The sequence below is a fragment of the Terrapene carolina genome, unplaced genomic scaffold, assembly GCF_002925995.2.
Source record: "Terrapene carolina triunguis isolate 2854851 unplaced genomic scaffold, T_m_triunguis-2.0 Scaffold89, whole genome shotgun sequence".
Taxonomy (NCBI): Eukaryota; Metazoa; Chordata; order Testudines; family Emydidae; genus Terrapene; species Terrapene triunguis.
In genome coordinates this window covers 32,334,142-32,348,765 of record NW_020664440.1, presented here as the reverse complement: position 1 = coordinate 32,348,765, position 14,624 = coordinate 32,334,142, and the positions used below count along the sequence as shown (strand labels likewise).

Below are 14,624 nucleotides of genomic sequence, written 5' to 3'. Positions count from 1 at the left end.
GCAGCTGTCGCGGTCAAATGACTCTTGAGCGGTGAGCTACCCACCTGGACCTCTTCTGCACAGGTGCCTGGCTGGGGGGAGGGTATGGGAGCTATCCAGCTAACCACCCAGCCAAAGAAGGAAGAGAGTGGGGTGCTACACTGAGTGGGCGGCAGCCATTGCCACATGGAAGCAGAAGAGCAAGAACAGGAGGAAGCTGAACAGCCTGAAACACCAGCAGAGGCCTTGGATGCACAGGATGGGGGAGATCCAGCAGCGTGGGGGTTTTGGACTTTTGTTATTTCCAGAGATCCGTTACTCTTGAGCGCTTTTGAAGAGTAAAGTGACTGTGGTTCAGAGCTGCCTTTGTTAACTCTGTGTTCCCTGCGTTCCTGCCGTATTGTCCCTCAAGAGGTTAAACTAGAAGCCCAGAGCACCCACAGCCAGTGGGATGTGTGTGTAAGCAACTAGGGGTTCAGGAGGCCTGGGGCATCAGTTCTGGGGTCGAGGGCAGCTGGACTGTGGAGCCCCATGGGTAGGGTTACCATATTTTAATTTAAAAAAAGGAGGACACTCCACAGGGCCCCGGCCCCGCCCCAATTCTGCCCCTTCCCCGCCCCCCAGACCCGCCCCAATTCCGCCCCTTCCCCGCCCCTTCCCCAAAGTCCCCGTCCCAACTCTGCCCCCTCCCCTGAACGCTCCGTCCCCCTGCTCCTCCCCCTCCCCTTTTTTGAGGCCCTAAAAGCCGGACATGTCCGGGAAAATCCGGATGTATGGTAACCCTACCCATGGGATCCATGCCTGGGAGGGCAATCAAGAAACCCAGGGCTGGGAACAATTACCTGGTTTGACCCAGACTCAGCTCCACCTCGGTCCCTTCACAACAGACAGGACATAGATCACACGCTGCCACGTTCACAGTGTAATTGACAGAGGTTTGCCTGTGTGTGGCTGGGCCCAGCTGGCCTCTGCAGGATTGGCCTCTTAGGGTGGGCCTGGTGCCTCCTCGGTGCCAGGTGGCTCCTCATCCCCAGTGTCGATGTCATAGTGGGGTGGGGCCTGCCTGTGCCCAGTGCGGTGCGCATACTGCACCACCCGGACATGCCCGTCGGGGCCCACCAGCTGCCGGTAGCGGGGGCAGCCCACAGCGTAGAACAGCTGCTCTTTGATCCTGCGGCCCCATTCTAGCCCATGGCCTGGGGTCTCTGCTGGACCCAGCTCCCGTTCCACCAGTGAGCGGAACAGCTGCTGATACTGGGCCCGGGATAGGCCATGGATCTGGAGTGGCTGAACAGCCTGGGCGTTTGCCCTCCTCCTCACCCTGAGGGGCTGGCGGCTGCAGAAGACGCTGGCTGTTGTGGGTCCGGGGGCCATAGAGGCCCAGTGTCCCTGTGAGAAAGGGCAGAGCTAGAGTGAGGGGCCAAACTAGAACTCAGAGCTGCTCTCCCCACCCCGCCAGCAATCCCCTGTCACTGCCTTGTACAAGACATGCTGGCTGGGGGTGTGGGGCCCTCCACCTCACATAAGTCAGCCATATAATAACGCCCATGCTGCACCCTCTAGAGGCCCCCCTTCATCTGAGCGTCTCAGCACTTTTTACCCAGTAATTCACTAACCCCACCAGGAAGGAATCATGGGGAGCACTGAGATGGAGATACCTCTGGTGAGGGGCGGGGGCTGTTTGTACATGGATCCTTCACCTGGCACTGAGATGCAGCCACCTCTGGGGTGGTGCACAAGGGCTCTTCATACAGGGAACCCTCGTCAATGCTGAGATGCAGGTGCCTCTTGGGTGGTGTTCAGGGACTGTTTATACAGGGATCCCCTGGTAGGGTTAGATAAGATGCCTTGTTCGTTCTTGTAGGATCTCTAAGGATCACTGATCTGCATGGGGGTCCTGGCCTGGGCTGTGGCTCTGAGCCAGTCCCCCAGATCCCTGGCCCACAATTGTTATCCAGCTGTACCAGCATTGTTGCCCCCCAACTCACCTGACTAGCTTTGTACCCTGGGCCCTGATGTGTTTGCCGTCTCCTTCTGACTGAGGCCGGCCCCACTCTCTCCGAGCTGGGGGCTCTTCGCATGCTGCCCTCAGCGTCTGGCCAGCTGCAGTAGTTGTGCTCTTGTGCAACAATATTCCCAGATGCCCAAGGGGCTGGAGGGATGCTGAGAGCTGGCCATGCCGGGTGGAACAAGGCTGGGCCTGGCCCATGAGGCATGAGGCCTAGGTGTGATCCTGCGTCTGGGGGCTGCTGCAAGGGGAGGATAGACAGACAGATGAGGGGGTGAAAGGGACTACAGTGCTCAATATGACAGTATCTGACATTTCGCTAGTGAGATCCCAACATGCACTGCAGGCAGTATATATACAGAGACTGCTGCCTCTGCTACTGAGATGCAGTTGCCTCTGGGATGGGGGCATGACAGCTGTTTACACAAGGATCCCTCATCCAGCACTGAGATGTGGCTGGCTCTGGGGTGAGGTATGGCAACGGTTTATACAGGGATCCCTTGCCCAGAACTAAGATGCAGCCCCTTCTGGGGTGGGGCACAGGGGCTATTTACACAGGGATCCCTCATCCAGCGGGGAGATGCAACTGCCTCTGGGGTGGGGCAAGATGAGGCAGCCATTTGACATACACACAACAAACTCCTCCCATCCACTGCCTCTCACCATCTTGACCAGCCCAGGTGCCTCCAGCCCCTCACTGGTGTTGGGCCAGGAAGGTCAAGGTTCTGCCCATGTGTGCAGGTTCCGGATGCAGGGCATCACCGAGGAAACATTTGTGGCCTCGGCTGGGATGTTCCAACCTGAGCGGTGTCATGCTGGGTTAGGGAGATGTCTCTCACAGCCCCATCTCACACCACATGTGCCCTCAAAGCAAAGTCATCTCCTCTTTCACCTGCCCCGTAGACCAAGAGAGGAGCGAAGAGACTCCACCCCTCACCCAAGACCTCACCCCCCAGGTTCAGATCAGGCTCCTTGTCTCAGCTCCCATCTCCCTGGGTAAAATCAGGCTGCCACCCCCACATCTGTCTTGGAGTAACAACAGCGGGGCCCCCTGAAATATCTCCTTTGCTCTGCATTTCCCTGACTGGGGAGCCACCTTACTGGGCTGGGTGTGGGGTGGATTTAGGGCACCAAAGGAGATCACGAGGAATCTAGGGGGGAGCTGAGTTTGTAGAGATCATGTTCTAGCACAGTGTCCATTCACTGCTGGGGCCCTGGGTAATGTGCATCCCACAGGGACTGGAGATGGAATGCAGACTATGGGCTGCAGCACAGTCTCCTCAGTAGCACATGGCCCTGGCACACAATGGTCTTGTCCTCATCATGACTGGGGAGATTGACCGGAACAGCTATTCCAGAGTAAAAGGAGCCACCTGGGAAACTGCTCCAGAATAGCCCTTGTGCTTTGAATTCACACCCTACCTTAGTCCAGAATAACTTCACTGTGCAGGTGACGGGTTGGATCACAGAAACCCCCTTGGGAGCTGCCACCCGATGTGCAAAGACTACCCCTGCTTCTGTTTTCCCTGCCAGCTCAGGACTCCAGCACCCTGTCTTGCTGGGCGAGACACTCCAGTCTGGCTCCAACACAGACCCAGGGTCTGAATCACTTGTCCCAAAGCTGCAAGTTTACCCGAAAACAGCTCACAGGAGTGTGCTTGTCTTTAGCACTCAGATGCTCAACTCCCAATGGGGTCTAAACCCAGATAAATCCGTTTTACCCTGCATAAAGCTTATGCAGGGCAAACTCATAAATTGTTCGCCCTCTATAACACTGATAGAGAGATATGCACAGTTGTTTGCTCCCCCAGGTATTAATACATACTCTGAGTAAATTACTAAATAAAAAGTGATTTTATTAAATACAGACAGTAGGATTTAAGGATTTTAGGATTTTACTCTCACAGATCTTGGGAGACAGACCTGTCCTCGCTTACAGACAACCCCCAAACCTAAAGCAAATACTCACCAGCAACCACACATCACTGAACAAAAACACTGACCCTGGAACCTATCCTTGTAACAAAGCCCGATGCCAACTCTGTCCACATATCTATTCAAGTGACACCATCATAGGGCCTAATCACATCAGCCATACCATCAGGGGCTCGTTCACCTGCACATCTACCAATGTGATATATGCCATCATGTGCCAGCAATGCCCCTCTGCCATGTACATTGGCCAAACCGGACAGTCTCTACGCAAAAGAATTAATGGACACAAATCTGACATCAGGAATCATAATACTCAAAAACCAGTGGGAGAACACTTTAACCTGTCTGGCCATTCTATGACAGACCTGCGGGTGGCTATCTTAAAACAGAAAAACTTCAAAAACAGACTCCAACGAGAGACTGCTGAGCTGGAATTGATATGCAAACTAGACACAATCAACTCAGGGTTAAATAGGGATTGGGAATGGCTGAGCCATTACAAACATTGAATCTATCTCCCCTTGTAAGTACTCTCACACTTGCTTCTTATCAAACTGTCTGTACTGGGCTATCTTGATTATCACTTCAAAAGTTTTTTTTCTCTTACTTAATTGGCCTCTCAGAGTTGGTAAGACAACTCCCACCTGTTCATGCTCTCTGTATGTGTGTATTTATATCTCCTCAATGTTTCACTCTATATGCATCCGAAGAAGTGGGTTGTAGCCCACGAAAGCTTATGCTCTAATAAATTTGTTAGTCTCTAAGGTGCCACAAGTACTCCTGTTCTTTTTGCCTAAAAGAGTCGAAAGCTTTGGGATGGGCATCGTGGTCGTCACTCCTCTCCTCTGGCACCAGGGGGCTTGCTTCCACAAGAAAAGAAGGATGGTCTGTTGGTCAGGGCACTAGTCTGAAACTTGGAAGACCTGGGTTCACTTCCTGGCTCTGCCACAGACTTCCTGTGTGATCTTGGGCAAGTCACTTAGTCTTTCTGTGCCTCAGTTCCTGCTCTGTTCAATGGGGATAATAGCCTGGCTCTACTTCCCTGGGGTGTGTGAGGATAAATGCAGTAAAGCTTGTGAGGCAGCCAGATGCTATGGTGATGGGGACCAGATTATGTTGGCATAGGCTCAGTGAGATAGACAGAGCCTGGGACCTGACAGCTCCTGCAATGGGGAGGCCGAGATAAGTTCCACTGGATGAGGGGGAAAAGGGGTCACTCTAGAGAGGGCATGGCTGGATGTTTCTCTCTGTCCTGGTTATTCTGTGGACCCCCTGTCTGGAGTGTGGATAGGGCAGCTATTAATGGATAGGTTCTCACGGTGGATGTGGGGAAACTGAGGCAGAAAGTGGGGCTGTGACTCACCCCGAGTGACCCAGTGAATCAGTGCCAGAGCTAGGGATGTAACTCAGGCATCCTGATTCCCCCCCCCCAACCACTAAGCCCCACTCCGCTCCGGGTCTCTGCCCCTTTAAGGACGAGCGCGGAACGACGCTGTTTGTTCCTGGGCGGCTGCCGTCTGCCGCTCTCACATGACCAAACACAGCGGCCGCTCGAGTCTCGCTGCTTCCGGCGCGGAGCCTCCGATAGTCGGACCCGGTGAGTCCCCAGGACACCATCCCCCGCCGGGACCTGCCCCCCAAAATCCCGTAGCCCGGCCCCCGCGAGGGGAGACTCCGTGGGGAGATACAGGGGCTTGGGGGGGCTCTGCGGGGGCTCTGTGGGGAGATACAGGGGCTTGGGGGGCTCTGCAGGGGGATGTGGGGGGCTCTGTGGGGAGATACAGGGGCTTGGGGGGCTCTGCGGGGGGATGTGGGGGGCTCTGTGGGGAGATACAGGGGCTTGGGGGGGGCTCTGCGGGGGGATGTGGGGGGCTCTGTGGGGAGATACAGGGGCTTGGGGGGGCTCTGCAGGGGGATGTGGGGGGCTCTGTGTGGAGATACAGGGGCTTGGGGGGCTCTGCAGGGGAATACAGGGGCTTGTGGGAGGTGTGGGGGGCTCTGCCTGGGGGTGGGGGTTGTAAAGAAGGGATGAGACAGAGTCTCCACCTGAGGGGGTGCCACTAGACATGCAGAGGTGGGGGGTGGAGGAGAGTGGACCCCGGTGCCAGGGCCTGAATGTAGCTGTGAGCTGGGTGCATCCAGTCATTGATTGCAGGGTCTAAGGGGGCCTTTAACCCAGTGGGTAGAGGAGGGCTAAATGGCATCACACCCCATCCTCTCTGGCTCCTGGACACCTCTTCAGGGACAATGCTCTGCACCTGGGCACAGCCTCAGTGGCCCCTTTGCCCTTGTCTGCCATGGGTTTTGCCCCCTGGCCTACCTGTAACCCTCTTGTGTGATGCTGCTTAGTCCTGGGGTGAATCCCACTATAGCAGCATAAATTATGTGAGCCCAAGGAGTCTGTGGGATCTAGTAGGAGCTGGGAGCCAGGACTCCTGGGTTCTATTCCTGGCACTGGGGGGGGGGGGTCCAGGCCCAAGGAACCTCTCAAGTAGTGGATGTGCCACATATTACATCGTATTCTCCAGCTGTCCCACTCTGTCCTTGAGCAGCCACTGATCCTTTTGGAGCTGCCCTGTAACACATCTTCTCCCTCTCTTCCCTTTGCAGAGAGAGAGCTTGGTCCAGAGCAGCACATCATGGAGTGCACAGCACTGGAGAGTCTCATTGAGATGGGCTTCTCCCAGAACAGAGCGTATGTGTGCCCCTGCCTCCATCCCCTCATTCCCCTCCCAGCCGTCCACAGGCTACCTTAGCTGCCACTGCATCTTGACCAGGTCGGGATGCTCCCTACCAGTGACTGGGGGTCATGGCCTATGGCTGTAGAACGGCAGCATGGAGGGATCTGGTGCAATGTGGGAAAATCTAGTGCTGAGAGCAGGACTCCTGGATTCTATCCCCAGTGCTGGGAGGAGAGTGGGGTCTAGTGGGTTAGAGGATGGGGACTGGGAGTCCTGTCCCTTTGCCTCAATTTCTCCACCAGCACAGCAGGGATAATACCGCTGCCCAGCCCCGCCCCGTGTTCTTCAGACTAAACAAGGAATGCTTACTGCGGGGAGGGATAGCTCAGTGGTTTGAGCATTGGCCTGCTAAACCCAGGGTTGTGAGTTCAATCCTTGAGGGGGCCACTTAGGGATGTGGGGCAAAAATCAGTACTTGGTCCTGCTAGTGAAGGCAGGGGGCTGGACTCGATGACCTTTCAGGGTCCCTTCCAGTTCTATGAGAGAGGTATATCTCCATATATTTATTTATTTATACAATGCTCCCCTGGGACGAGGCTGGAGACTGGCTGTGTCACATGTCAGAGACACTGTGTAATGATGCCTGTGCTGCACCCCCTTGGTGATACCAAATCAAAGCAGGGGCTGGGGCCAGCTTGATGTTCTTGAACTTTAATTCACAACCCCAGCAGCTTGGGCACGCCCTCATGAACAGCACTGGGGGACCGGCCAGTGAACACAGCCAGTGAGTGTGAACAGTAGGATCTGTTTGAAGTCAAATCTGCTACATGTACCAAAGCTGGATGTAGGGGCCAGCAGCGTCAGTTTCCTTGCAATGGACCAACTGGAGCAGAACCAGGGTCCTTCTAGCCCTGGCTCCCAAGGTGCTTCAGAGGATTACTAGAAGCTGTTATAGAGGGTAAGGCCAGAAGGGACCATTAGATAAACTAGTCTGCCCTGTGGTATAGCACAGGCCAGAGAATGTCTCCCAGTTCCCCCTGAATTGAGCCTAATCACTTGTGTTTCACTAACACATCTTCCAGAAAGGCAGCGAGCCTGGGCTGGAGATGGAGACTCCACCCCTGCACTGCGGAGCTTGTTCCAATGGTCAGTCACCCTCCCTGGGAAAAAACGTGCATTGTTTCTCATTGGAATGTGTCTAGCACCAGCTTCCAGCTGTTGGTTCTTGTTCTCCCTGTCTTTGTTACATTAAAGAGTCCTTCAGTGCCTGCTCTTTTCCCCACTACGTATGCTCTAGTCAGATCACCTCTGTCTTCTTTTTTGATGAACTAAACAGATTGAGCTCTTTCAATCTCTCACCGTCAGGTATTTTCTTCAGCCCTCAAATTGTTTTTGAGGCTCTTCTCCTCACCCTCTTCAATGGCTCAACACCCAATTTCAGAGGTAGCACCCAGATCTCGGTGCAGGATTCCAGTCTTGATCTCACCAAGGCCATGAGCAGAAGGGAAATCACCTCCCTGCTCTTGGGTAGGCCTTCCTAGGCAGTAGGAGGGTTTTGAGGGGCCAGCGCTGGGGGGGGAGAGAAGGGAGCTATTTGTGCCTCTGCACCCAAAGGAGTAAGCAGCTGTAGGACAACGTGCCCCATGAAGGCCTCACCTTAGCCCCCAATATCTAAGGATTGGCTCAGCCCTGAAGCAGACAGTATTCTAGTCCTTCCAGAGCATCCACCAGCATGAATTATTATCACTTCAGTTATACAGCCTGGCACGGCCCCCTCTGTGCTTCCTGCTGAGTCCCCCTCATCCCTGGCTCGCGGATTGATGTTACGCTGGTGGCTGTGGTGTCTATTCCAGGTTGGGGTAATGTTCTGTCAATTGGCCGGAGAGGGGGAGACCCAGGTTTGTTCTCAGGGCCTGGACAGTGGCGGTTTGGGTCACCCCATTGAGCTGTCCATCTGTCTCTGGTCTATGAAGCATTTCATGGGTACGATGCTGCTGTGGGAATGGGGCAGTAATAGAGCTGTGCAGCTCCTGGGTGGAACTCAGCCATGGCTGTCTTTGTTTCTTTTAGAGAGAAGGCGCTGGCGCTGACGGGGAACCAAGGCATCGAGCAGGCCATGGACTGGTGTGTTGGAGCCCCCCTTCCCCTAGATCTGTCTGCGTTTCCATCCTTTGTGACTCTGCCTTCTCCCTGCTGACGCTTGTTCTTTCTCTCTCCTCAAAAGGCTCATGGAGCATGAGAATGACCCCGACGTGGATGAGCCATACGTGCCTCCCCAGGGCCATGTCTTGGGCACGGAGGAGCCACCCGAGGGAAGCACCCCCGAGACCGTGGAAGCCAGAGCAGGTTTGAACAGCCCTGGGGAGTTGCCTGCGGTGGGTGGAGGGGGGGCAAGCTGCTCACCCTGACTTGTGGGATCTTGCCTGCTTCTTGGCTGTTCCTTCCTTGAGCGACCCCCTCCACCTGTGCTGGGATCCCACTGACTCGGGGGTGGGCTTTGCCTGAAGGAGGGGCGGGTTGGGAGCCCTGCTGCGGTCCAGGCTCACACACTTGTGTCCCCCCCGTCCCCCCCCAATCCATGTGGGGTAGGCCCTGGAGTGACGGGGGCTCTGAAGGATCCTGGTCCCACCCTGATGCCCCAGTGCTTTGCTCATTACCTGTGTACCCCGTGAGGGAAGCAGGGGGTGCTCGCCTCTGAGCAGAGGATAATGGAGGCTTTTCCCTACAGATCTCGTGGAGGAGGGCTCGGCAGAGGGAGATGACAAGCACCCCCTGACTGAGGAGGAGAAGAGGGAACAGACCAAGCGGTAGGAAGGCCCCCCTCAACCCTCCTGATTTCCTGGCTGTCAGGGAGAGACCTGTCCCCCTGGGATGCCAGCTGAATGGCATGCTGGGAAGCGTAGCTCTTGGAGCAAGGGGGATTTGGTCCCTGTGGGTTGTGGGTCCTGTGGGGAGCAGGGGCTGTGGAAGGTGGTGCCCACTCCTGTCCCTCCCGCAGGATGATGGAGCTGATCGCACAGAAGCAGCGGGAGAGGGAGGAGCGGGAGAAGCGGGAGACTATTGAGCGGGAGAAGCAGCGGCGCAAGCAGGGTCAGGAGCTCTCCATGATCCGCCAGAAGCTGCAGGAGGACGAGATGAAGAAGATGGCAGAGGAGAGGCGCAGGGAGAAGATGGAGGAGAAGCTGGCCAAGTGAGAGCCCGAGGAGAGTGGGATGGGGATGCGTGGGGAGCAAGTGAAGACTGAGGGAGTAGGTGCATGGGTGGAGGGAGTGGTGGGCAGTGGGATGGGTGCATTGGGGAAAGGGGGGAGGAGTGGATGTAGAAATGGAACTTGCCCTTGCCGTGACATTGCAGCAGAAACACCCTCCGCCATGCTTCCACCTCTAACTGGACCTGTTCTCCTTGCAGGCAGCGGGTGCGTGAGAAGATTGAGCGGGACAAGGCAGAGCGAGTCAAGAAGGTGGGTAAGCAGCAGTGGCTGGGTGGGATCTGGGCCCCCCATGGTGGCTCCTGCCACTGCTGTTCCTTAAGCTGGGGGAGGGGGGTGCAAGGAGGTTGTGGGGTGTGTGTGTGTGGAAGGAGGCTGTAGGGGGAAGAGCTGATGAGGGGTGGGGCTGTGGTGGGTCCCATTCACCATGTGAGATCCCATGCTCGGTGCCCTATATGGAGTGAGGGAGATGCCCTGGGTGTGGCTTTGCCCTGTGCCTGCTGGGTATGGGTGTGTGTGTGGGGGCGCTGTGTGAGTGCTAGGGAGTGGGTGGGTGGGGTCCCTAGGGAAGCCTGGGCTGGAAGGGGAACCCATTTGCATCTTAGTGCCTGTCCCACTCCGTGTACCTTTCCCATCCAGTTTGGAGGTGGCAGCAGCTCCCAGGCCCCAGCCGAGTCAGCCCAGGAGACACCGGTGCCCTCATCCCCCAGCCAGGAACCGCCCACGAAGAGAGAGTATGACCAGTGCCGAATACAGGTACCCGGGTAGGGGGCAGCCCCACAGACTCTTGTGCTTCGTCCATCTGCTCGTTACACACATGCCAGTCTACCCCCCATCATCCCCTGCTGTGGGTTCTGGGTGGGTGCAGACAGCAGGCCTTGCTGGGAAGGGTGGTGGGGGTCCCAGGCAGTCACTGGGATATTGGCCTGATCTGGCTTGCTGCTGCAGCTCTGGAGGAAGCCCTCTATCTCTGAGATCACACCCAGAGTTGCAAGACAAGGAGAACACAGGCAGCTCTCCTCTTAACGCAGGGGGACTGGCCCTCCCAGCATGCTGCTCCACTGTGGCATGGGGCCTGCACTCAGCCCCTCTTGCCCTCCATCCAGGTGAGACTGCTGGACGGGACGTCGCTCACGCAGACCTTCAAGGCCAAGGAGCAGCTGGCAGCCGTGCGGCTGTACATAGAGCTGAACCGCAAGGATGGCGGGGAGCCCTTCCATCTCCTCACCAGTTTTCCCCGCCGTATCTTCACCGACGAGGACATGGAGAAGCCCTTGCAGGAGCTAGGTAAGCCTGGGTGGGAGGGGCAGGCAAAGGGACTGGTTTGAGGGCATGGTTAGCAGCAGAGCTGGGGAATAGAACCAAGAGTTCTGACTCCCAGCTGCCCTGCTCTGACCCACTAGATCCCACTCCCGTCCCAGAGCTGGGGAACAAAACCAGGAGTCCTGGCTCCCAGACCCCGCTACTCTAACCACTAAGCAACAGCGGGGAGTCCTTTGAGAACAGATCTGGGCTGGGGATTCATGACTGCAGGACCACCAGCTGTTCCTTTGGGGCCCCCATCAGAGAAGGGAGGGCATGGAGTCTGCTTGTGGGGTGGTGCTGCTGGCTGGTGCTGGGGACAGGAGCCCGAGCTGTAAGCAGAGAACCCACTGCAAGAGCCAGCTCTGTCCCTGTTGTCCTCACTTGGGCAGGGTAGGCTGCGGCCATGTAGGCTCTCTGCGCAGTGGAAGCTGTGCCAGCTATTGGCACCAGCCACCGCAGGGTCTTGGGGGAGGATGCAAACCACAGAACACCCAGGGCCCTTCCAGCTCAGACCCCCGTGCTGAAATCGCTCCCACTCTCAGGGATCAAACCTGCTCCCCTCACAACCCATATGCACCCGGTTCCTGGCTTCAGCCTGTCTCCTGCCCCAACAGGTTTGGTGCCTTCGGCCGTTCTCATAGTGGCCAAGAAGTGTAACAGCTGAAGGACGCCCTGGCTCATGCGTGCTGTGACCGGAGCTCCCTCCCCACCCCGGCCCTGGATTCCTGTGGTTCCCTCTGCCACCCTCACACCGTGGTTCTGCCCCTCCCCCTGCCCGACTGAGCCCAGAGAAGTGACTGACCATTTCGCCTCCCCAGGACTGGAACCCAGCATAGCGGCTGTGGGGGGGTATGTGTCCAGCTTCCCTGGGGGAGTGCCACAGCGCGAGCCCCAGCACCAGGGACACTAATAAACATCATCTGTTCTGCCGCCGCCGCCACCCATTATTCCCCCATGCTATTGGTGGGCTGACGGGAAGGAGGCCCCAGCTGAGCTGGAGAGGGCAGCCAGCAGGATGGGTGCTGAGCAGACCCCCACCAGCCGAGAGGGGACCCCACTACAAATTCATAGTGCCAGATGCTGCACAGAAAATGCCGCTGCCACTATCACCCCCCAGAAGCGGAGATGGGGACCCCATTGTCACACCGGGTGCTGCACAGATGCCCCGCAGCCAAGAGTGGGGTCTGTCATGGCAGGTGCTGCATAGACAGAGGCTGGGAGGAAAAACTGGAGAAGTCAGAGGGGAAAGGCGTGGCTCTGCCTGGGTAGGGAAGATGCCCTGCCCTAGGCAGTCTGTGGGGAGAGATTCCTCTGCTCTCTCCATTCCTACAGTGTGATCTTGTCCTACCCCACATGCTCAATGGGGGCACTATGGGGAGGGGATAGCACAAAGAAAAGTCCAAGCTCTGCAGGAGGTGCTCTCCCCTTACTCTCAGGGCTGGCCCCAGTGCAACATTAGGGTGTGGGGCAGGACTGGGAGGGCGGGGGGCACTTGCTGTGCAGGACCATACCATCCTCCAGATGAGATGTGACACCCAGGCCTGGCCCATGGTCAGTAAAGAGCCTGAGGTACAGCCCTGGGGTTTGAATGGGCTGACTCCCCTTCTCCTGCCCTGGTGCACAGTGCTGTGTGCTCCCCTCAGCGGGGGCAGTATTGCCACCAAGGGGGAGGGAGCTGCGTGGGTGAGGAGATGGAAAACAGCTGTGGCTAGGCAGTCCAGCTCCTACCCTCCCCACAAGCCTGAGAGAATGAGTGTGGGCTCCAGTGTGGAATTAGTGGGCATAGGCAGGAGCCAGGCTGCTGTTGATACCCCCGTGGGGGGCTTTGCCCCACTGGCCTGGACTTGGAATGGGGTTTCAAAGCTGCTGCTGAAGGTGATAATTTAACAGAGGGCAAGTGAGAAGGGGCCTGTGTCCCAGGACCCTCCCCAAGCACTCAGGGCTGGGAAGCCCATTCTAAGGCTCTGTTCCCTGAAGGAGCAGCAGCCTATGGGGCACTCTGGGCCTGGGGTTCCCGCTTGCCCTCTCTGGGCAGCTTGAGTTATGGGGGCCCTTTTGGAGCAGATGTTCCTGCAGTTGGGCTGGGGGGAGCCTCTGTAATCCAAACCCTGCGGAAAGGGAATGACTGTGCCAGCCTCCCTGCAAAGAGCCTGGCTGGGAATGCGGGAGGGGGCAGGGAGCAGCCCAGTTCTTGCTGGGGGTGCTGGGCTGAGGATGCAATCAGTAGTTAAAGCAGTAGGTGCTGCTCCCAGGATGGAACCCTTACTCTCCACATCCCATCTTCCCTCCCCAGTTTGCTGGCTCAGTGCCACTGCCTGAGGTCATGTGCTGGGTCAGCCATAAAACCCAGCAGGCCCTTTGCTTTAAGCACTAGGTGCTGCATGCTCTCAGCATTGAGGACAGAATTTGACCCTCTGTCCATTCTGTTGTTAGCACCTTCCCAGCCATGCTGCCTAGCAGCTGCTGAATCCCAAACTCTTCCAGTACAACTGGAGAGGGAAAGCCCACTCAGCCCCTGGCTGGGTCCAGCATCTGTCTGGATTAGTAACAGGCCACTGTGCTCACTTGGTCTGACCTGACCGCAGGCCCTCGAGCATCCCTGAATGCATTCCTGTTTGAACTAAAGGGGATTTGAGAAAAGCATCCCGTCAGATTTAACGAGGGGGATGCCCACTTTGGAGCTTGTGTGGGCTGAGTTCTCCCAAAAGCTGCCTGGCTGCCACCTTCCCACCCCCCTCTGAAATTCCCCTAGACAGGGAGAATTCAGGGACTGCCCCCCCATTCTCACACCAGTGTCCTCCATTTCCCCTCCTATACCAATTATTTCTGTCTGATAGAAATAATTCAGGCTGTCAACATTACACTATTGGATGAGCAGAGATGGGGTATTATATGAGAAGCATTAATAGGCGGGGGCTTCGTGTGTCCCCCTTTTTGGTTTTCTGGCCTTTGATGCTTACAACACCCCTGGAAATTTTGGACTTGATCAGATGTGGCATTTAAAAGTGATCATGTTCCACACAGAAATGCTATCAAGTTGAGCCTAAGGCCTTTGCAAACTTGGCCAAAAATTTCCAGTGATGGAGAATCCACCCCAGACCTGAATAACTTGTTCCAATGGTTAATGACCCTCCTGTTGAATCTGCATTTTAGTTCTAGTCTGAATTTGTCTAGTTTCAACTTCCAGCTAGTGGATCTTGTTAGATCTTTGTCTGCTAGATTGAAAAGCCATCTATGAAATTTTCATTCCCCATGTCAGCATTCCTAGACTGACCAAGTCACCTCCTAACCACTTTGTTAAGCTGAAAACATTGAGCTCTGTGAGTCTGTCACTACAAGGCAGGCTTTCTAATCCTTTAATCATTCGTGTGGTTCTTCTCCAAACCCTCTCCAGCTTATTCACATGCTTCTTGAATTGTGGACACCAGAACTGGACACAGTATTCCAGCAGTGGCTGCACCAGTGCCAGCTACAGGGGGAATAAAGCCTCTTTTCTGACCTGAGAGTC

The 14,624-nt window shown here is 56.2% G+C and overlaps 1 protein-coding gene across 1 annotated transcript; it reads left to right on the top strand.

The window, feature by feature from the left end:
• Nucleotides 1–5,438: 5,438 nt before the first annotated feature.
• UBXN1 (UBX domain protein 1) lies at nucleotides 5,439–12,039 on the top strand. The gene is made up of 10 exons (XM_026650380.2): nucleotides 5,439–5,519; nucleotides 6,533–6,617; nucleotides 8,674–8,727; nucleotides 8,828–8,949; nucleotides 9,332–9,410; nucleotides 9,602–9,793; nucleotides 10,012–10,063; nucleotides 10,451–10,567; nucleotides 10,918–11,098; nucleotides 11,731–12,039. The coding sequence occupies exons 1-10, from the start codon at nucleotides 5,453–5,455 to the stop codon at nucleotides 11,778–11,780; spliced, it is 999 nt and encodes a 332-aa protein (XP_026506165.1). The 5' UTR covers nucleotides 5,439–5,452; the 3' UTR covers nucleotides 11,781–12,039.
• Nucleotides 12,040–14,624: the final 2,585 nt, after the last annotated feature.